At 45.6% G+C, this 21,559-nt stretch overlaps 3 protein-coding genes across 4 annotated transcripts in view; 2 read left to right on the plus strand and 1 right to left on the minus strand.

Annotated features, from left to right (window-relative positions):
* Window positions 1-14,806, minus strand: part of EFTUD2 (elongation factor Tu GTP binding domain containing 2) — a 36,372-nt gene extending 21,566 nt beyond the window's left edge. The window contains exons 1-7 of the mRNA XM_043904855.1: window positions 14,592-14,806; window positions 11,511-11,619; window positions 3,517-3,682; window positions 2,786-2,864; window positions 1,379-1,454; window positions 832-897; window positions 11-46 (exon numbers count right to left, since the gene is read on the minus strand). Of these exons, the coding sequence (XP_043760790.1) occupies window positions 11-46; window positions 832-897; window positions 1,379-1,454; window positions 2,786-2,864; window positions 3,517-3,682; window positions 11,511-11,615 (528 nt within the window). The 5' untranslated portion in view covers window positions 11,616-11,619; window positions 14,592-14,806. The remainder of the gene's footprint in view (window positions 1-10; window positions 47-831; window positions 898-1,378; window positions 1,455-2,785; window positions 2,865-3,516; window positions 3,683-11,510; window positions 11,620-14,591) is intronic.
* A 157-nt stretch (window positions 14,807-14,963) lies between these two features.
* Window positions 14,964-19,367, plus strand: CCDC103 (coiled-coil domain containing 103). 2 transcript variants are annotated; one of them, XM_043900963.1, is made up of 4 exons: window positions 14,964-15,031; window positions 16,839-16,990; window positions 17,384-17,516; window positions 18,191-19,367. In XM_043900963.1, exons 2-4 carry the CDS (start codon window positions 16,848-16,850, stop codon window positions 18,620-18,622), a joined length of 708 nt encoding a protein of 235 aa, XP_043756898.1. In that variant the 5' UTR covers window positions 14,964-15,031; window positions 16,839-16,847; the 3' UTR covers window positions 18,623-19,367. The 2 variants fall into 2 exon arrangements, with proteins under 2 accessions (XP_043756898.1, XP_043756899.1); XM_043900964.1 differs by having other exon boundaries at window positions 14,965-15,025.
* On the plus strand, window positions 19,367-21,395 carry FAM187A (family with sequence similarity 187 member A). The gene has a single exon (XM_043900962.1). It carries the CDS (start codon window positions 19,927-19,929, stop codon window positions 21,190-21,192), a length of 1,266 nt encoding a protein of 421 aa, XP_043756897.1. The 5' UTR covers window positions 19,367-19,926; the 3' UTR covers window positions 21,193-21,395.
* The last annotated feature ends 164 nt before the right edge of the window (window positions 21,396-21,559 follow it).

A 21,559-nucleotide genomic window follows, 5' to 3' on the forward strand; every position in this document is an offset into this window, starting at 1 on the left:
GCACACTTACCTCTTGTTCTGTAAAGAGGATGTCAGTGTAGCACAGCTAAAAATAAAAATAATAAAGAACTGTAGTAATCACCTGAATTCAGACTCCTGTCCCACACAAACCATCAATCACTTTCCCTCACCACCTCCCCGCTCGAGGGTCTCTCCCTCAGGAGAAGAGATGGAAGATAACATGGTGTCCCTACAGACATTTCAGACAATGAGACTGGCGCCCTGCCAGATAGAAAATGCTCCTGGATGTGTTTTCTTGGGGAGTGGGGGAAGTCATTAAAGACCAGGTACGGCTGGAGAGCTAAATTATATCAAATGCACTGAATTCTTCGCAGTGGTACAAAGAGATATAGCTGCCCTTCATGGAGCCCCAGCACATCAAAACAGTCAGTCTGGCAGAGACTGAACATTTATTGCACTGAGACTTGCAGCCACACTTGGCCTCATTCACAGGCATTTAAATTTATCATGAAAGCAACAAGGTCCAATTGTATTATATTTATAGAGTAGGCTATTAATACTATGACAGGAAAGAATAGGCTATAAAAGTCAGGATATATCAGAACAGAGGAGCGATCCCAAGTGAAGAACAGATCACCCCAAAATACTGCAGGTTAACATTCTCTATGTTCCTGAGAAAGCTGAAATCATTTTCTTAAGGGCTAGTCATAGAAATTACAATTATAAGGCAGCACATTATAGGGCACACAATCCTAGGGCATCATATTTATAATGAGAGTGGCAAGGTGGAAGGAAGGGGAAGGAGAGAAACACCCATCCCTGTATATTCTGAATGGTTCATCCTAAACCCTGAACAGGATTTCTACTTACATCTTGGTCATAGCGCTTTCTGATTTCCGGGTGAGTCTGCTCTATTAAACAATCTACAAAGCATGTCTGAAAGGGAAGAGAAAGTTATGTTCTGCCACCCACCAAGGAAAATCTATTCTACCCTCCCCCTAGTACACTGTATAACTTAGGAATAAAGAGAGGAAGAGGAGAGCAGGGAGGATTATGGCACAGAAAAGAATCAACAATGAAGCCACAGGATTATTTTCAAATGAAAGATGAAATCTTTCTTAGACAAGTATCCCCCAGGAAATAAAAACTTATAAAATCAAAATCAAAGTAAAGCTCAATTTCTCCTCTTCTATCAAGATGTAGACATAAGGCTCAGGCATGCCAGTGGCTTAGTTTTCCATCTGCTGCTCAGAAAAAGCTGGAATTTCACAGCTCAGTTTCACAACAGGCACAGAGGACCCCAGAGTCAGGAGGTCCAGCCTTCAGGCCTCAGATCCCAACATGTGACTCCAAGGGCTGAAAAAAATGAGCAGAAACGAAGAGCAACCCTGTTCCAAGTAGCCAAAAGCCCGCTTACCTTGCCATGGTGCAGATGGCCACAGAGAGTCACATTTCTGATGAGCTCCGAGTTATCCATCAGATCTGCCAAGAAGCTGAAAGGACAAAGGAAAAGAGAAAAGGGGGCTTTGGCAAGTTTTCAAACGGGCGAGTGGCACAAAGGTGTGTTAGGTATTTTTGGCCAGGGGCGACTTTCAGACCAACTGCAAAATAAAAATGAAAGCTGTCAGTCTAGACCGGCAGCAGGTAGCCCACACACAGCAACAAAGACCCAGCACAGCCAGAAATAAAATAAATGAAAAAAAAAAAAAGAAAAGTATGAACAATGGCAGGTGAGCTGACTGTTTCAGAAGGGACCTCACTCCTTCAGACAAGATGTCAACATGCTTGTTTATTTGTTTATAAAGTTTCATAATCTAATAATGGGTCACAGGCGTCTCAATATGACGGCCTTATAAGTGCATTTCATCAATGAAAATATTAAAAAAAAAAAAATTTTCAAACAGTTTGCAGTATGAATAGTCTAAATTATTCTACACACATATACCTACTTGTGCCTCCTTTTCAAAATAAAGAGTTGTTATGGTCCCAAAACACTTAGCAACCTTACCAAGTCAAAATAGGCTCTGGTGGCCCTAACAATGATAATTACAATACCCAGTCTGTCTCAGAGGCAGGCTTCCAATACCAAACTAAAGGTTTGGAAGAACAGAAAACAGCTGAGATCTGTAGGAGAGCCACGAAGAAAGTTAAGATTGAGCCTAAATATCTCAGCAACCATATAAGATGATGGAAAATTTTGGCAAATTATAGGAAGTGATTTTTGCTTTCACAATAATTCACTGGTGCATCATCACAGATGGACCTAGAGATTACCATACTAAGTGAAGTAAGCCAGACAGAATCTACAAAACAGAAATAGGCTCACAGATATAGAAAACAAACTTACAGTTACCAAACAGGAAGAGGGTGATAAATTAGAGGAGTCTGGGATGAACATATAAACACTAGTCTATATAAGGACCTACTGTATGGCACAGGGAACTATATACTCAGTATTTTGTGATAACAAACAAGGGAAAAGAATCTGAATCACTTGAGCTATACACTGGAAGCTAACACAACACTGTACCTCAATTTCTAAACAATAAACTAATGAATAAATAAGGAACAGTGCAAGGATGTGCCCTTTTACCTACCAAATAAAGCTGGAAGCTGTCAGACTAGATCTGGCAGCAGGCAGCCACAGAGCTGACCTGGCCACCGAGAGAAGTCAGTAAAGTGACTCGGGCACAAATGGATGCCACTGCTCTCAACGCCTCTGGCCCCCAACTCACTGGCTACTTCAACCACAAGCTACCTCCAACCTCCGTGAGAAAATGAACCCACGATGTTCGTGCAGAGGCTGCAAGACCTTGTAACTTACTCCATTTCATACACCGTAACAGGTAATGTCTGCTCCATCAGAGTGAATTTCTTGGTTTTCACTGGCTTAATAATGGGTTCTAGGAGGAAAGAAAAAAAAAAAAAAGGGAGTGATGTACAGGTAGGCATAAAGCATAAAAATAAATGGCCCTATTCCATGAGACTCAGCTTTTGGAATGGATGATACAGGACACCAAATTTATATTATTCTCGAGGACCACTCAGGTTGCAAAAGTTCTGGGAATGCTGTTTGGCACCAGACAGTGAAGGATCCTGAGCTGTGGACTGAGGTGTCTGGACTTCATTTTGTGGGAGGAGGGGAGAGGGACTGGATACAGGACAGGATGAGGTGGATGCAGCTCAGAACTCCCCCTGAATTTATAAAATGCAACTACTTTCCAGAAGATCAATGGAAATTATTAAGGAAGTGGAATATAACCATTAAGAGGACTGGTTAAAGGAACTGGCATTATTTGGATGGGAAAAGAAAAACACAACAGACTGGAGGGGGAACCTAAACAGATATTAGATAAATAAGTAACTCATATTTGTTTAGTAACGAGCTGTTTTATTGAATATCAAAGCAGGGTTAACTGAATCTCAATCCAGAAATAGGACCTGAAAGAAAAATTAGTCAGTTTATTCACTGAACTTTTTCAGACTGCTTCTGGCTATCAAATGAAGTTTTCCAATTTTGATTTCACCTCTCACAGCCCAGCGCCTCCGCCTCACCTGTGAGAGGCTGGGTGTCCTCCTCCTGAACGATGGTCTCCACTTCAGGACCGTACACCTCCTCGGCTGTAGGGTAGTACTTCTTGTCCTCATGCAGCACCACCTCCATCCCAGGGTGGTCTTCGTCGTGATCGCCAACATCATCATCGTCCTCGTCCTCATCGACCTGAAAGCACAAGCGGGAAGGAGTTTGGAAGAGGCATGCCCTCTTGGTAGTGACTGACTACCATACCTGAGTTAAAAGCAATAACATCACATGCCTGACAGCTTCTTGAGTTCCGCACTAAGGAGTCAGTAAGGCAGGTTCTGCTCTTGCGTGATCCTCCACAATGAGAAGACTGTAAGTCATGGGCATAGACTCTCCTGATTCAAATGAACCCTTTCTTGGGACATGTGCGGAGGGGCCAGCTGTGGACTCTGGGCAAATGCAGCCACAGGACTTGAAAGCAGAGCGTTCTTAACCCTTAACCCTGAAGACAGGAAATTAGTGGCAGATAGTCTGTGCAGAGTTATCAGACCCCTTGATCTGAGTGAGAAACTTTCCTTCATTGGGACCTCAGAGGTCTGACAGCCATTGTGCTACCAAGTAATGAAAACAAAACCCCAGGGGAATAAATTCTACAAGCACCAAAGGGACACAAAAAGGTGGCTCAGTGCCTAGGAAGTCACACAAAGAAAAACAATCTGGATCCCACTGAGGACACTACATTGACTGATCATGTCTTCTCAGGCTTCTCTGACTTTGCTTGCTTTTGATGGCCTCCAGTTTTGAGTAAGGCATTATATAGAAAGTTTCTCAATATATCTGATTGAGTTTTTCTCATAAGTAGGATCGGGGGATCTTAAAACCTTAAGGGATTTTGAAAGGATGACCACAGAGGACAGCACCATTTTCACCCCATATCAAGGATATATATTCTCAACATGACTTATTACTGTTGATGTTAGCCTTGATCATTGAGCCGTCTTGTTTGCAGGCTTTTGCACTGTAAAGTTACCCTCTTTCCCCAATATTGTGCTCTTTGGAATGAAGTCACTGTGTGCAGCCTACACTTCAGAAAAGTGGAATTGCGTTTTTAAGTTTTTGTTGGCGTACAGCTGAATGCAGGGTTGTGCTGGCTTCTGCCGTGCGGCAAGGTGGGTCAGCTACACCCACGCACAAATCCACTCTTTCTCAGATTCCATCCCCATCCGGGTCATTGCAGAGTACTGGGTGAAGTTCCTTGGGCTACACAGTGGGTTCTTATTGGGTATCTATTTTATATAGAGTAGTGCACAGTTGTGGTATTCTTAGGGGTTGAATGTTTACATCAGTTAACTGAAATCCTATGGAAAGAAACTGGTCTCTTCATTTATTAATTCCTACCATTATGAGCTCATGAATATTCATTTTATACTTTGGGAAAGAATCCAGTAATACTTAAATTCTGTTCAAACTGTTGCATCTTTGGTCACTGGGAGCTCTTAACAATTGGCTCCTGTGTCCCTTCAATATGCCTCCATTGTTGTGTGGTTGTTGTTTTTAAACACGTCTCACTTTACAGCACCAGAAGATGCTCCAGGTTCATCTTATATTTTTCCTGTCCAGAGTTAGCCATTTATCTAAGGGGTCACAGTTCCTTCACTGGAAAGTGGTATTACGGAACCAAGACCTGGGCACTAGACATGTGCTAGATTGTTCTTGTTTAGTTCCTAAGTCTGACTCTTTGTGACCCCATGGACTGAAGCCCTCCAGACCCCTCCTTCCATGGGATTCTCCGGGCAAGAAGACTGGAGAGGGCTGCCATTTCCTTCTCCAGGGTATCTTCCCGACCCAGGGATTGAACTCGAGTCTCCTGCATTGGCAGGCAGATTCTTTACTACTGAGCCACCAGGGAATTGCTTAGAGGCCCTGTCAGCTGATATAACAAAGAAATAAATCTATGTATCCTAACAAAGAAAAAAAAAACAAAACTAACCCTTTCTTAAGGGCCACTGGTCACAAGTGGATGCAGCTGGAAGGCACTTTTCTGGACCCTGCCCCACGCCTCACATCAGGAATCCTACAGGACGGAAGCCCTGTAAGAACTAGTCAACTCTGTGCTCAATTCACAGCCTGGCACGCAGCCAACTCCATCAAATGAAGGGAGTCTTTCTACATATTCCTGCCCCCGCTGAATACTTCCAATAATAATAGCACTTACTCACAAGACAGCACAGTTTCCTGTTGGAAGACAGGATGGTGAGAGTTCAGTAAATAACGGGAGAACAGTATGAGCTGAGATCACACAGCAGGTGATCATGTCGGATCCTCTGGATCATTCTAAGTGATCTGACTTTATGTTAGTGCTTCTCAACAAACGCAATCTTGGCAACATCTGAAGGCATTTCTGGTTGTCAGGACTGGGTGTGTGTGTGGGGGGACCTAGTAGGCATGAGCCAGGAATGGTGATCAATATCCTATAAAACAAAGGACAGCTCTTGCAATGAAGAGTTACCTGGCCACAGATGTCAATGGTAGCAAGGCTGAGAGGTCCGGTTCTAGCAGAAGTTCTGAGCAGAAGAGTGATACAGTCAGGCTTTTGTTTTAGAAGAATCACTCTGGTTCTCATGCTGAGAATATACTGGAAGGAGGGAGATTAGACAGAAGGCTACTGCAGTGAAGTAGGAGAGAGACGGCACTTAACAGTGACTTACATCAGAGGAGCAGCTGGGAAGGTGGTCAGGAGAAGCTGGATTCTGCATATATTTTTAAAGATAGAGTCAAAAATATTTTCTAGTGAATTCAAAGTGGAGTGAAAAAAAAGAGGCAAGGTTTTTGATCTGGGGAATGTACTGTCTTTACTGAGATGAGGAAGACAGTAAGAGTAATTGGAGGCAGGAGACAGGGTGGGGAAGTTCTGTGTTTAGGTCTTAGATATGCTAAGTTTGAGATGCTATATTAGATATCAAATAGAGATGCCAAATAGGAAGCTGGACATACCACCTGAGGTTCAAGAGCAAAGTCCAGGTTGGAGATAACAGTTGAGAGTCCTCAGTTAATAGAAGGTATTTGATATACTGGATAAGATGAGCAGGGGAGTGAGTGCAGACAGAGAACAGGTATCAGTAATGGAGCTTTGGGACCTGTTGACAGTTAAGAGGTCAGGGAGATGAGGAGAAACCAGCAGCAAAGACTGAGAAGGACCAGACAGAAGAGAGAAGGGAAGTCCAGAGGTTCCCTGGAAGTCCAGGGAAGAGTGTTTTAAAGAGGGCGTAATCAGCTGGGTCAGATGCTGCAGGCAGGTCAGGTAGGGTAAGGATGGCGTCTGACGCAGAGGTCACTGATAACCTTGACGACAGCCTTCTCTGTGGAATGGGAAAGGCAAAGAACAGAAGTAGGTTTGAGGGAAAAAAAAGGGAGAAAAGGATTTGGAGACAGCAAGTAACAACTCTTCGGAGATGAGCCGAATTGGGAAATAGGAGGTAATGGAAGGGAGCTCTGGGGTCAAGAAAGGACTACGATGAAATAATGAAACCCTTTGCTTCCTGCAAACTCCACTCCTTTCTAGAACAGCCTTCCTTCTTCCCTGTCTCCATTATTAAAATCCTATGTATCTCTTCACTGTTGTGCTGTGCTTAGTCGCTTAGTCATGTACAACTCTTTGCAACCCCGTGGACTGTAGCCCACCAGGCTCCTCTGTTCATGGGGATTTTCCAGGCAAGAATATTGGATTGGGTTGTCATGCCCTCCTCCAGGGGATCTTCCCAACCCAGGGATCGAACCCAGGTCTTCCACACCACAGGCAATTCTTTACCATCTGAACCACCAGAGAAGCCCAATACTGGAGTGGGTAGCCTATCCCTTCTTCAGGGGATCTTCCCAGCCCAGGAATTGAACTGGGGTCTCGTGCATTGCAGGTGGATTCTTTACCAGCTGAGCTACCAGGGAAGCTCTTCACTGTTACACACCTCCATTAAAAGTGTTTTTAAAAAAATCTACGCACCTATGTGGACTAGGAGGCTAAAGGACTCTCACCCTGCTAGAAAGAATACGGAAGAGTACAGCCACGCTGAAGAGTAGCCTGACAGTATAAACGCATTAAGTATATATACAATCCTATCATCGGCAACTCTGCTTCGGGGAACATAATACAACCCAGAGAAATGGTCACATGGAGCACAATGGGATGTACCTGAGAATATTCACTGCAGTGTTATCTGTGACGAGGGAAGGCTGCTGGCAGGTATCCTGGGTGATATACACCAGGGAGAACGGAGCAGCAATCAGATGCCACAAGCTAGACAGACACACACCAACAGAGACGGATCCTAAAAATACATCACTCACCATGAGACTGAGCGGTAAAAGCAAGAAACAGAATGATGTAGACAACATGATACCATTTAAATATATTAAAAACACATGTGCACAGGGCGTTCCCTGGTGGTCCAGTGGCAAAGACTCTGTGCTCATAGTGCAAGAGGCCTGGGTTCGAGCCCTGTTCAGGGAACTAGATTCCAGATGTCACAGCTCAAAGATCTCTTGTGCTACAACTAAGAGCGCAGCCAGAGAGACAAAGATTGAAAGAAAAATTCATGCGCACCATGCAACTATACACACTTTGTAACTTCTACAGATAAAAAAAGCATTTGTACACTAGAATTCGTGTGGTAATGGGTGTAAGAATGAAACAGAAAGGAATTCGTGAGTTCATTCAACAAGGGGAGAGCCTTGCCCAAGCCATAATACTGAGGAACTTCAACTAGAGTATGACTCCCTCAACCCTCTGGACTGAGGTGAAAACATTCAAACATCGCTCCCCCGCTTTTATTTTTAGTTTATGTTGTTGTTAACAGCTTTAGTGAGATATAAGTCACATGCCACACAATTTGCCTACAGTTCAATGGTTTTCAGTATACTCACAGTTGGGTAACCATCACCACAATCAAATTTAGATTATTTGTATCACCCCCCACCTAAACCCCTTGTACCCTTTAGTCATTAGCGCCCTAGTTCCTGCCCCCAGCCTGGGAGATCACTAATCATTCTAATCATTCTACTCTCTCTCTCCCCACAGATGCCTACCCATTCTTTAGGTCCACTTTGAACGTGACTTCTTCAGGTATTTTTCGTGGTCAATCTAGCCAGGAATGACCCTTCCTTATTTATTATTACTAAAAATATGAGCTTTTTAAAAATTATTTTTATTTGGTTGTGCCAGGTCTTAGTTGCAGCACACAGGAGGGATCTTGGATTTTCTTTGCAGCATGAGGGATCTTGGACAGCAAGGAGATTGAACCAGTCAATCCTAAAGGAAATCAACCCTGAATATTCACAGGAAGGACTGATGCTGAAGCTCCAATACTTTGGCCACCTGATGGGAAGAGCCACCTCACTGGGAAAGACTTTGATGCTGGGAGAGATTGAAGGCAGGAGGAGAAGAGGAGGACGACAAAGGACAAGACGGTTGGATGGCATCACCGACTCAATGGACATGAGTTTGAGCAAGCTCTGGGAGATGGTGAAGGACAGGGAATTCTGGCGTACTGCAGTCCACGGGGTCTCAAAGAGTCGGACACCACTCAGCAACTGAACAATCTTTAGTTGGGGCATGTGAAATCTTAGTTGTGACATGTGGGATGTAGTTTCCTGACCAGGGATTGAACCAGGGTCCCCTGAACTAGAAGCACAGAGTCTTGGCCACTGGACCATCGGAGACGTCCCTACAGATACAAGTTACTAGGACTTAAACGGTGCTTGTCCTTCCCTGTTTCCTATCATAAACCTTGCTTGTACTTCATCTCTCCTGGCAAGAAGCCTGTGCCTGGAGGGCATGGATAGTGTCTTGGCTCCCTTGTGCATCAGGATTTTCTGCAAATAGTAAGTGCTCGACAAATACTGAAAGACTTCGTGGAATTCATTTAGCTCAGTAATCAAAGATTCAAGTTCAAGAATCTTTGACCTTAGATTCTCTTATCCAGTATATTATATACCAGAATACATATATACATATATACACACACACACACCAGGATATATATTATACCAGGTGGCTCAGAGGCAAAGAATCCGCCTGCCAATGCAGGAGACGTAAGAGATGCAGGTTTGGTCCCTGTGTTGGGAAGGTCCCCTGGAGGGTAACCCACTCCAGTATTCTTACCTGGAGAATCCCATGGACAGAGGAGCCTGGCGGGCTGTAGTCCATAGGGTCATATAGAGTTAGACGTGACTTAGCAACTGAGCATGCACTGAGCATGCACTGAGCCAGTACACTGGCTATGTCATGTGCCAATCTCATACGCCTCTCTTCTCTATCTTCACCTAAGTCATTGATAAAAAGATTGAAAAGGACAGGACCGAGCATGCGTGCCCAGGGCGTGTCGCGAGAGCTCTGGTGGCGATCCAGTAACTAGTATTCTCTGGATCCAGTAACTAGTATTCTCTGGATCCAGTAACTAGTATTCCACTGTTAACTGGCTGGACCTCTCCAAACTGTACTGTAACTCAGTCCATTGTCTTTTTCCATAAGGATGTCATGAATTACCATGGGGAAAGGGAGTGAAATGAAATGAGGACCAAGGAAGTCTTCCTATTTGATTTGAACTGGATTCGTGAGTTACTTGTATAATGAAAAATAATCTCTTTAAAATATTTTTAAAAAGAAAAAACTGGTTTATTAAAAAAAAAAAATGCCTCGCCCAAATCAGGATACACATAATATCCACAACATACCTATGACTTATATCTAGTAATGGGATCAAGAGAAATTTATTAGTATAAAACTCATCCTGGCTTCCTAAGTGCTCAATAGTCATCTGTTCTAAAATTCTTCCCATAATTTTTACCATGGCTGCATAGCACTCACTGGTCCGCAGTTTCTGAAGGCAGTACCTCATCTTGCTCTTTGAAAAATAGGAGTTGCCTGATTCACTTTTTAGCACCACAGCCATGCCTCATTTTCTTAAGTTTACTAGCCTACCTCTGCAATGTCTCCCCCACCATCCCACCCAGGATACAATTCATCTGGGGCCTGGAGACTTGAACTCATCTAAAGGTGCGAGCTACTCCCTTTTCACCTACATGGTTTCAATTTTCTTTTTCCAGTGTTTATTCTATTTTCTCAGGTTTTAAGGACACTTTCTCTGATTAAGACGACAAATGGCAGTCAGGACTTGTCTCCTGCTCTTCTGCTGTCCCATTAATATCAAGCCTCCACTAAGGGGCAGTGGCCTCATCAGTGTACTTCTTACTCATTTTGTTCTAAACACTGTTACAACATAAAAGCCGCCTTTGGTGTCTTCTGCAAGCCTCAAACCATTCTGAGCCTCCTCCTCTGTAACTCTCCTAAAGAGGCGGCACGGGAATCTGTGTCTTCCCTTTCTACTGCTTTTATGTATTTTTTATTTTATTTATTCTTCGTTGCTGCTCTCGGGCTTTCTCTAGTTGCGGCGAGTGGGGGCTACTCTTCCTTGTGGTGCAAAGACTTCTTGTTCCAGGCCGGCTTCACTAGCTGCGGCTCAAGGGCCCTTGGGCTTTGGCTCAGTAGTTGTGGCGCATGGATTTAGTTGCTCCACAGCATGTGGAATCTTCCTGGATCACGCATCAAACACATGTCCCCTGCATTAGCAGGTGATTCTTAACTACTGGACCACCAGGGAAATCCCTATGCATCTTTAAAACCTGAGCTTATGAGAGAGCTCCCAGGTCAGCAGCCCTCAAAAGAGCTGACTACCTTTTCTAAGTTAGAACTATTCATAATAGCCAAAAGGCACTTCAAGCAAATGGAAGAAGAGCTACTACCTGAAGAACTAGAACTCAGAATATAAAACCACCCTACCAATGAAATTACCTTATGTTCTCCTTTGGAACTTCAAGCTTTCTTAGGGGCAGTGTAAGAACCAAATTAAATCATAATAATTATAAAAAGGACAATGTTAGAGAGAAATACAGGTTACTACGGGAGCACAGAAGATTCACTACTTCATTGCTTTTTTAAAAACAGAGGTGAGAAAAAGTAATATATTTGTTTTACCTCATCAAGATCTTTGGTCTCTCTGCCCAATTCATCATCATCTTCATCAGAATCAAGCTCCGGTCCGATGTAATTCCCAAACTCATCATACAAGTCAGTATCCATGGTGCTAAAATTCAACAAGAGAAAAGTTAGATGCTGTGAGGGAACCAAGGCCTCCACCCTAGCCTACGGTTGACCATATCCCTTCACACGCTCTCCTCTCCAGTTACATTAACCCACCAACTGCTCCTCTAAAGCCCTGTACTTTTCCCTCCTCTCTGTCCTACTCCTGTGTCTGTTTACATACACTTTGCCCACTTCTTCCCCTCCCCTCCACCAGGGCTCCAACCCATGCCCCCTGCAGTAGAAGCATGGAGTCCTAACCACTGGACTGCCAGGGAAGTCCCAGCCCACTTTTTTTTTTTTAAATACTAAAAGAATTTTAATTTTAAAATAATACAGGAAATTGCAAAAACAGTGCACATCACTTTTTCCTAAGTTACTTGAGAATAAGTTGCTGACACAATGTCTCATCACCTCCTCAGACTTTAGTGGAGGAGTTGGTAAACTATAGCCTGTGGCCAAATCTGGCTGTTCTCATAACAGCCTGGAGGGTATGACTTTTTTAATATTTTTAAACAGTTGGAAAAAAAATCAAAAGAACAGTATTTCATGATACATGACAATTAGTTCTATGAAATTCAAATTTCAGTGTCTATGAAAACAGCTTTACTGTAACACAGCCATGCCCGTTTTTTTTATACCGTCTGTGGCTGCTTTCACCCTGTAACAGCTGAGTAGCTGCCTCTGAGACTATATGGCCCTCAGAGCCTAAAATATTTACTATCTGGCCCTTAATAGACGAAGTTTGCTAACCCCAGCTCTTAGTGCATGTGATTCCTACAAACAAGGACATTCTTCTACATAACCACAATACAACCATCAAAATCAGAAAATACTGACACATTACTACACCTAATCCACAGGTTCCCCATACAAGTTTCAGAAATTGTTCCACTAATGTCCTTCACAGCAAAGGATTCCATGTTTGCACCTGGCTATCATGTCTTTAGTCTCTTTCAATCTGGAACAATCCTTGGCCTTTCCTTGATTTCTATGACTTGACACTTTTGAAGATTATAGGCTAGTGAGTTTGTACAATGCTCCTGAATTTAAGTTTGTCTGATGTTTCCTCATGATTAGAGTCAAGTTATGCTCTTTTTCTTTTTTTGGTAAGAATATCACAGTAGTGAGGCTGTGCTCTTTTCAGTGCAACTCCTAACAAGTGGCATGATTTTAATTTCTTCCATCAGTGATGTTAACTTAACCACTTGATTATGGTGGTGTCTACCAGGCCTTTCCACTGTATAAAGTTACTTGTTTTCTCTCTGCAGTTAATAAATATATTGTGGGCTGTCTCCACTTGAAGTATTGAAATTCTATTCAAAATAACTGTTCAAAGACCATTTCCTTCAAGTCTTCCTAGAGCCTCAATTTCTCACTCACCTATGATGCTACAGCCTTTCGTGTCTCTATCAGCATTTACTTCTGTCATTAACGGTAGTTAACTGCACTAATTACCCTCAACAACAACTCTACAGCTTACAAGTAATAGACAACAGACTAGAGCATAGGTTTACTGCTCAGGGCTCTGGAACTGGTAGACCTAGATTTGAATCCAAACTTTGTCACTTAATAACTATGATAACTATGTCATTTAAAGTAAGTTATTCACCTCTCCAAGGCTGTTTCTTCAATTGGAAAGTAAAGTGATTCATTTTCATCACATAAAGTGTTATGAGAATTAAACAAAAATAGGCTGTGTAAAGAATTCATCACGATTCCAGGATCAATCAATGTTAGCTGGCATTATGTTTTAGCCATTCTTTTGTCTGTTCTATTTGTATTTTTTAGTTTAAAAAAAAAAAACTTTTTTGGCCATTGTTGACTACAGGAAACCTGTGCTCCTTGTGCCCATGTGCCAATGCCCAAGACAGCAGTTCACATAAGTAGGCACTGGATAAATGTTAACTGACCAGAACGTTCAGTTTTGAGATATTGGTATTTCTTCCACAAGGGTAATCCCTCCACCTCCTTCAGTGCCCCTTGTTGAGTGCTGATTGTGGACAAAACAGAGAATTAAGAGCTCCACTACTAATAAGTAAATGTAAATTATCACGGAAACTTTCATATGCATATTCTTTTTATTTCCAAAGAGCTATCATCTCTGTGCACATTTCATTCTCCCAAGAAACCCATGAAATGACTGCAGAAATTTCTATACAAGGCTGTTCATGAAATAATCCAAGTCATTTCTGCTTCAGGGCCATTGCACTTACTTTTCTCTTCCAAAATGCTCTTCCCTTGGGCATGTATACCTTGTTCCTTCATCTCACTCAGGTCTCTACTAAAACAGCACCTTCTCTGAGAAACCTTCCCTTGTCACTCTAAAAAACTACCCCCCAACACACACTCTCCAAAGCCTATTTTCAATGTTTTATTATTTTTATTAACATTTATCATTAGCTGACAAGTATCCATTCGTGTATTTACCCTCACCTCTCCAACTACAGTTTAAGCAAGGGCTGTTTTTGTTTTCATTTAAAAGGGTGCCTGGAACAAAACAGAAGCACTTGCTGAATGACGAAATGCATGGCTCCAACAAGGCACAGAGAAGACAGCCGACCTGCCCACAGTTGCACAAAACTAGTGAATTTCGGTACCAAACTTCACTGCAGCTTCCCGCTACAATGCTGGCTCTCAAAGGAACACAGAGTAACGACGGAGGGAGCTTGATAGAGAAGTGAAGGCGGCACAGTTGGAAGAGAGAGTAAGATAGGGGAATAGACACTGCAAGAAAGACCCCTGACCAGGGAAAGGGTTTTATAGACGGACGACACGCAGGGAACCCAGGAATCGGTTGGCTGGGGGTGGAGGGGGGCAGGGGCGGGCTTTCATTCTCTATCCTACTCCACGCTTCAATTTACCCATCTGTAAAGTGAAAGTGGCATGTAACATACAGCATCTCTGCCAGATCTGACATTTAATTTCTCATTTCACCAGAGCAAGCCTCCCCTGACTCTAACCAACACCACTCACCTCCCGCTGCTCAGCCAAAAATTCCCAGTCGGCCGCTGGAGACCGTGCTTCCGCCCCACGCCGCCTCACCGCCTGCGCCCGCCGTCCGGGAGGACCCCACAGGCGCCGCGGTCGCGTTTCTTCCTGGGAGGGCAGCCCTCTGCCTGTGGACCAGCTCGGAGGAATCCCAGCTGCGGACACAGGAACCTGAGAAGCGAACTGTGGGTCCCCAAACCACGGCGTGGTCTGCTCCAAAGAGAGCGAGGCCTGAGAAGGCGTGAATTTGATCAGGCGCCTCGGGGCCACCCTGACCGGGGACCTTCGGGACAGTCACGTGGGAGGCTGTTGTAGCAGTTGCTGGGCAACCACAGCTGCTGGGCGTGGTCTACGCTGAGCTAACTTCGTCCGGCAGTATCTGGGCATCCCCAAAGAAAGAAAGGAAACCGGCTGCTCGGGTGAAGGTCAGGGGGCAGGAGGATTAGATGTTCTAGATTTTCAGTGACTGGGAAAGGCTCAGAACTAGGCAAAAGTCAGGACACCTGAGTTCACTTCCTGGCCAGCCCACCCTACTTCTTGGTCTTTCGCTTACCCATGTTAGGGTGGAGAGTTGGTTTTAGACCTCCTGCTTCCATGTTGGGGCTTCCCTGGGGGCTCAGACGGTGAAGAATCTGCCTGCAGTGCTAGAGACCTGGGTCAGGAAGATGCCCTGGGGGAGGAAATGGCAACCCACTCCAGTATTCTTGCCTGGGAAATCCCAGGGACTGAGGAGCTTGGTGGGGATGACTTCGCCACGTGATCTTTAGCTAACAGCTCGGAGCACTAGTAGTAAGGTTCAGAAGGGTCTCACAGCGGTAAATGTGGATCCAAGATTAAAATTCGTATAGGTGATCTCCCTATAGAACGAATCAATCAGCCTCAGATACGCAGAAGTTGCAGAAGTACATAGACAGAACTAAAGAGGTTGCCCAAGTACCTAGAGATTTATGCTCCAGCCTTGGGCTGGACAGAGAGATTTGAGTACAGGAATCATTAAGCCCCTTCCCTCTCTTGCGTCTACTTGATTTCCTGCTCAGTCATTGCATCTGGTTTCAGGTGGAAAGTATCTTTCCTCATTAAAGGACATTTAAGGGTGGGTGCTTCCCTGGTGGCTCAGATCGTAAAGAATCTGCCTGCAGTGTGGGAGACCCAGGTTGGATCCCTGGATCAGGAACATACACTGGAGAAGGGAATGGCAACCCACTCCAGTATTCTTGCTTGGAGAATTCAATGGACAGAGCCGCCTGGTGGGCTACAATCCATGGGGTCTCAGCTGCGACAGGACAGAACGACTAATACTTAACTTAGCAATGGGTGAATTTTTATCCCTGGGCTCAAGAATAGCTTACAATAGTTCTGATTTTGTGTGAGGGCCTCTATCGCAACTTGTATATAGTGAGTCCTTGTGGAAATGTGAAGGAACTAAATTCTGAAATCGAAATGCTTCCTCTGCCAAAGCACCAATACTAAAATATTTTTAGAGGCAGAATAAAAAAGAATGAAAAATTGCTATTTAAAACAACATGGATGGACCTAGAGGGTGTTATGCTAAGGTGTTATAGAGTATTACTGGGTATTTTAAGACAGAGAAAGTTAAATACTGCATGATTTCACTTATATGCGAAATCTAAAAACAAAACAAGGAAAACAGAAAGATTCACAGATACTGAGAACACACTGGTGGTTGCTACAGGGGAAGGTGGGCGGGGGGGATGGATGAAATAGATTAAGAGGCACAAACTTCCAGCCGTAAAATATATTGTTATGAGAATGCAACATACAGAATAGGGAATAAGTCAATAATATTGTAATAACTCTTAAATTATGACAGATGGTAACTAAACTTATTGTGGTGATCATCTGGTAATGTATATAAATGTTGAATTACTGTGTTGTACACCTGAAACTAATATAACATTTAATGTCAATTAAATTCCAATTAAAAAATATTTTCAGAGGCAGAGAGCAAAATTAAGATAAGGCACTAAATTGAAAGTCAGGACTGTTTTCGGCGACAACAAATCTTAAGCAAGACCTCACTGTGCGACTCAGCTCCCCTCTGTAAAACAGAGAACTAGATTTTTGTAACACCCCCCAAGATGAGTGATTTGATGTCCAGAGTGCTTTGGGGTCATTTTGTTGGCTGGCAAAGAATCCAGATGCAAACACCCACCGCCCCCCCATCCCTGATGTTCGTCTTCTGTTTGACGTTCATTTCCTTTGCCTTGCTAGGCAGGGGCCATGAAAAGGAATGATATCATCAACTTCAAGGCTTTGGAGAAAGAGCTGCAGGCTGCACTCGCTGCTGATGAGAAGTACAAACGGGAGAATGCTGCCAAGTTACGGGCAGTGGAACAGAAGGTAGCTTCCTATGAGGAATTCAGGTCAGCCTAATGCCATTTTTCTCAGGCTCTCCTGTTCTGGTTTACTATAGTGGATAAGAGCATACACCTGGCGTCAGACCATTCTGGGCTGTCTTAGCCCTACCTTCTGCTACCTGTGTGATCTTATGCAAATTATTTTCCCTATCTGAGCCACTCTTCCTCATCTGTAAGAAAAAGTAACCATTGTCATGATTAAACGTTATTGCACATAAAATTCTGAGCACAATACCTAACACATGGGAAGTGCTCAAAAGTTATCAGTTACTTTTGCTGTTGTTATTTTTCTTATATGGGCTTGCCAACAGGTCCAGCCTGTTTTCATGCAGAGTCCAGCCACTTCATACTTACAGGCAGCATAAGGTCCATCCCCTAATCTCTGGCCTTTGCCCATAGGGGTATCGTCCTTGCATCACATCTGAAGCCACTGGAACGGAAGGACAAGATGGGAGGAAAGAGGCCTGTGCCCTGGAACTGTCACACTAGTCAGGGAAGGCCCTCCCAGGATGAAACCACTGAAATCTCCCTGGTAGGTGAGGCCCAGCAGGAGTCTCTGCCCTCACGCTCCCATCCTGTCTTCTTACAACACATATGTTTTCCTTGTGTCTCATGTAAACCCAACAGAAGCAAACCTTCTCCCTCCAATTCCAGAAAGAAAAGCAACCAGTGGGTGATGAGGCCAAAACCTACCAGATCAAGTCAGAAATGTGGACTTGACAGGCCCCTGTCCATCAGCCCTTGGCTTGCATTCCCAGATCAGATTTGGGGTGTCCTGCCTTGGGTCAGATGGTAGAGAGTCTGATCCTCTGGCAGGGTTAGGAAGGAGATACAGCCTGTCAGATCCTGAACACTTGAGTTCTTTTTTCTCCTCCTGAAGTTTCCAAATACCTCCCACCCCCACCCTGCTCAGAGTGAAGTCTGACTTACTCTTGTAGAACAGGGCTATGTCCACACTCATCAGTAGGAAAGTCCTGGTACAGCTGAGAATCTCACATCATGGCCTGCATTTTCTCCTCTTGGGACCCTCCCTTCCCATCCCATCCCCTGTTCCTTCATCTGAAAATGAGGCCCACAAGGACTGTGGCCTTGCCAGTGCTCAGAGACCAATACCAGAGCTGAAAACCCATGGGTTGCCCTCACTCTCGCTGTCATAGAGCAGCTGGAAGAGCTCTGGACTCTCTTTCCCCTTCCTTTGCGATCCAGGAGAAAACGCTCTTCCAGCCTGAGACCTCAGCCGAGTTCTACCGCGACTGGCGGCGACACTTGCGCAGTGGGCCAGAGCGCTACGAGGCCCTGCTGCAGCTCGGGGGTCTGAAGCTGGGCCGCCTCTTCCAGATGGACGTGGGGTTTGGACTTCTAGGGGAGATGCTGGTGGTGCTGGCCGATCACGTGAGGCCTGCTGATCGCTGGGCGGTGCTGGGGATCCTGCACAGCCTGGCCAACACCGGGCGCTTCACCCTGAACCTGAGCCTGATGAGCTGTGCGGAGAGAGAGAGCTGCAGAGCCTTATTTCAGAAGTTGCAGGCCATGGGCACCCCCAGCCTGGAGGAGCAAGGTCTAGGGGAGCAGCCGGGTGGGCTTCAGGAGGAGGAAAGTCTGCTGCAAGAGCTGCTGATGCTATACCAGATGGATTGATGGGACCATTTACCTTCAGAGGCCCCCAGTGGTCATCAGAGGCATTTTTTGATGGTCTTGGGGGCTCTGCAGGACTCTAATCAGAAGCCCACACCTGATTCCCTTTTGGATTTAGAATTTTCACAACCAAAGCAGGAACTGAATTTTCCCTTTTCCCCAGCCCCTTGGGGGCTTCATATTCTGAACTTTGTAGATCCACAGGATGGTCAAGGGCCAAGCTGAAAGATTTTTTGCTTCCCACCCTTAGAGTCTGCCAGTGTGCTAGCCCATGGCCCTGAGATATGGGTGAGCACCCAACCAAACACTGGTACCACCCATTGCAGCCTCCACTCAAAACAAGGAAAAAACAAAATTGTTAATCCTCCATGGTTAACAAATCCTCCATGGTCTCCATAGTTCTTTTTTTAAAAGTGATTTTATTGGAGTATAGTTGCCCTACAATGTTGTTAGTTTCTTCTGTATAGAAAAATGAATAATTTATATGTGTGTGTGTGTATATATATATATACACACACATACATATATATATATTCTCTTTTTTAGATTTCCTTCCCATTTAGGGGTGACCACAGAGCATTGAGTAGAGTTCCCTGTGGTATACAGTAGGTTCTCATTAGTTATCTGTTTTATACATAGTAGTGTACATATGGTCAATCCCAATCTCCCAGTTCATCTTCCATAGCCCTTAAACAAGAGTATTCATCATCAGAAACCAATGAATGGACATTTAGTCAATAAATGATCAAATGCATTTGAGGTGGAATATTTTTCTCCAGGGGCTGAGTTCCCATGCAGGTTGGGCCTGAGAAAGCCCCAAGCCTTCAGTTCAGGCCTGGCCAGCCTCCCAGTTATCTTCAGATGGCCAGACGTGCAGGTGGGAGGGTTTCCTTCAACTCTCAGATTAACCAAAGGGAAGACCTTTCCACCAGGCAGGCAGGCAGGGCAGAGCCTGAAGCAGAAGGGCAGAGATTTTCCCGAACTTGTACCTGGGCCCTTGTTTCTCTGGCTTCCCCTGACCCAGTGTTCTAGAATGCTAGAGTTCTAGAAAGGGGAGAGGGAGCCAGATTCTAGAATGGTTTTCTCCTCAAGATCACATCTGGAACATGAAAGGGCATCTTGTATGTTAACTGGGAATCAACTGCCTTGCCTATGGCAGCTTCCTCTGCAGACTGTTGCTTCTTTTCCTGGCTGCTTAATTCTTTCCTCATATAGATGCCTCCTCCCAGCAGTGATTTCTAGAAGCCCCATAGGCCTTTAGTGCCTCGGGTTTGCCCTGCCCCCTCTGACCCTTCCCTTGCGCAGGCATGAGCCTGGCCCACACCACTGTGCTCCTGTGGGCGTGGGGGAGCCTCCAGGCCTTTGAAATAGTGGAGAAAGAGCACATCTTTCAGAGGACCCCCTGCCCGGCTTTCCTGATGTTTGACAACGCGGCCTACTTGGCCGACATGAGCTTCGAGCTCCCCTGCCCCTGCAAGCCGGAGGAGGTGTCCGCTGTCGTCTGGTACTATCAGAAGCACCTGGGCAGCAGCCACACCAAAGTGCTGACGGACTTCGATGGGCGGGTACTGACGGAGGCAGCCCAGGTGCGCGTGGGCAGCGACATGCTGCTCCGCTTCAGCATCCGCATGTTCAGCCTCTTGGTCTTCCGGGCGCAACCGCAGGACTCCGGCTTGTATTTCTGCGGCACCCGCAAGGGGGACTACTTTTACGCCTACGACGTGGACATCCAGAGCAGTGAGGGGATGGTGGCTACCTTCAAGGACCAGGGCCAGGAGCCCTTGGAAGACGAGTACCACGGGAGCCTCCGCGTCTTCACCACCTTCTGGGAGTGGACCCCCTGCGACCGCTGCGGGGTGCGCGGGGAGCAGTGGCGTATCGGTCTGTGCTACCTGAAGAGCCCGGACCTCTCTCCCCGCTACCGCAAGATACTGCCCAACGTGGTGTCTTGTGGTTCGAGGGCTGTGCCAAGGCAGCTCTGGGCCAAGGCCAGCGACCACAACCCCGAGCTGCTGGTTCGGAGCTGCCTGATGCCCTGCAAGAAGAAGAAGAAGGTCCAGGAGGGCGTGATGGCCATCTTCAACTATGTGTCCAAAGTGGGCAGCCGGCCCTGGTTGCCCCAGGTGCCCATTCAGTTCCACCAGCAGAGGCTGGGCCACGGACTCATCATCTCCTGCCCCGGGGCCCGACCAGAGCACGCCGTGGCCTGGGACAAGGACCACCAGTACCTCTACCGCACGCAGTACCTGAAGGGCGTCAACGGGTCCATGAGGGTGTTCATCGACCACGGCAACCATCTCCACATCCGCTTCACCCAGCTGGAAGACCGGGGCATCTACTATTGCTGGCGGCAGGGCGAGCGCATTGCGGGGTTCCGACTGGGCGTGACATCTCCAGGTCGCTACCCGGTCTCCTTCTCCGACCCCGAGATTCGGGCCGCCCTGGGGCTCTTTCTGATAGGCTACATGCTCATCACAGTCATCTTTATCAGCATTCACCTTTGTCGTTGCTGCTGTTACTTATTCCGCTTTTGTCCCAACTTCTCCCCCAGGCTCTCTCTCCCCCAGCTCTGAAGACCAGCTGTGCTCAAATGTGTTTGTTAAATGGTACCAGATGCCTCTGGTTGGGGGCGGGGCATGTGAACCTGCCCCCCATTTTCGTGAGCAAGTCTGGAACCTCATCTGGGAATCAGGGAAGCCTTAGCAGGTGGGAGATGGGGAACTGAGTCCAGGATGGAAGTAGTCTGAGTGCACGTGTCTTCTGACTTCACACTCAGAGGAGGAAGAAGTGAACCTAATATTTATCACCTATCTGGTGTTGACTGTGTTTGATGTGCTTTATTTTCTTGCCTTCGTGGATTGCCAAGTGGGTGCTGTTTGAACTGAAGGTAGCAGAGAGAGGAAGAAAAGAGTTGGGGTAGCTAGTATATATCCTCTTTGC

This window comes from Cervus elaphus, chromosome 5 (assembly GCF_910594005.1).
Source record: "Cervus elaphus chromosome 5, mCerEla1.1, whole genome shotgun sequence".
Classification (NCBI taxonomy): Eukaryota; Metazoa; Chordata; class Mammalia; order Artiodactyla; family Cervidae; genus Cervus; species Cervus elaphus.

Excerpts from the sequence above, each read along its gene's own strand:
- CCDC103 (XM_043900963.1), top strand. The coding sequence starts at position 16,848 with ATGAAAAGGAATGATATCATCAACTTCAAGGCTTTGGAGAAAGAGCTG. Across the intron at positions 16,991-17,383 it reads GCTTCCTATGAGGAATTCAG|GGGTATCGTCCTTGCATCAC; the intron begins GTCAGCCTAATG and ends CTTTGCCCATAG. Across the intron at positions 17,517-18,190 it reads AAACCACTGAAATCTCCCTG|GAGAAAACGCTCTTCCAGCC; the intron begins GTAGGTGAGGCC and ends TTTGCGATCCAG.
- FAM187A (XM_043900962.1), top strand. The coding sequence starts at position 19,927 with ATGAGCCTGGCCCACACCACTGTGCTCCTGTGGGCGTGGGGGAGCCTC.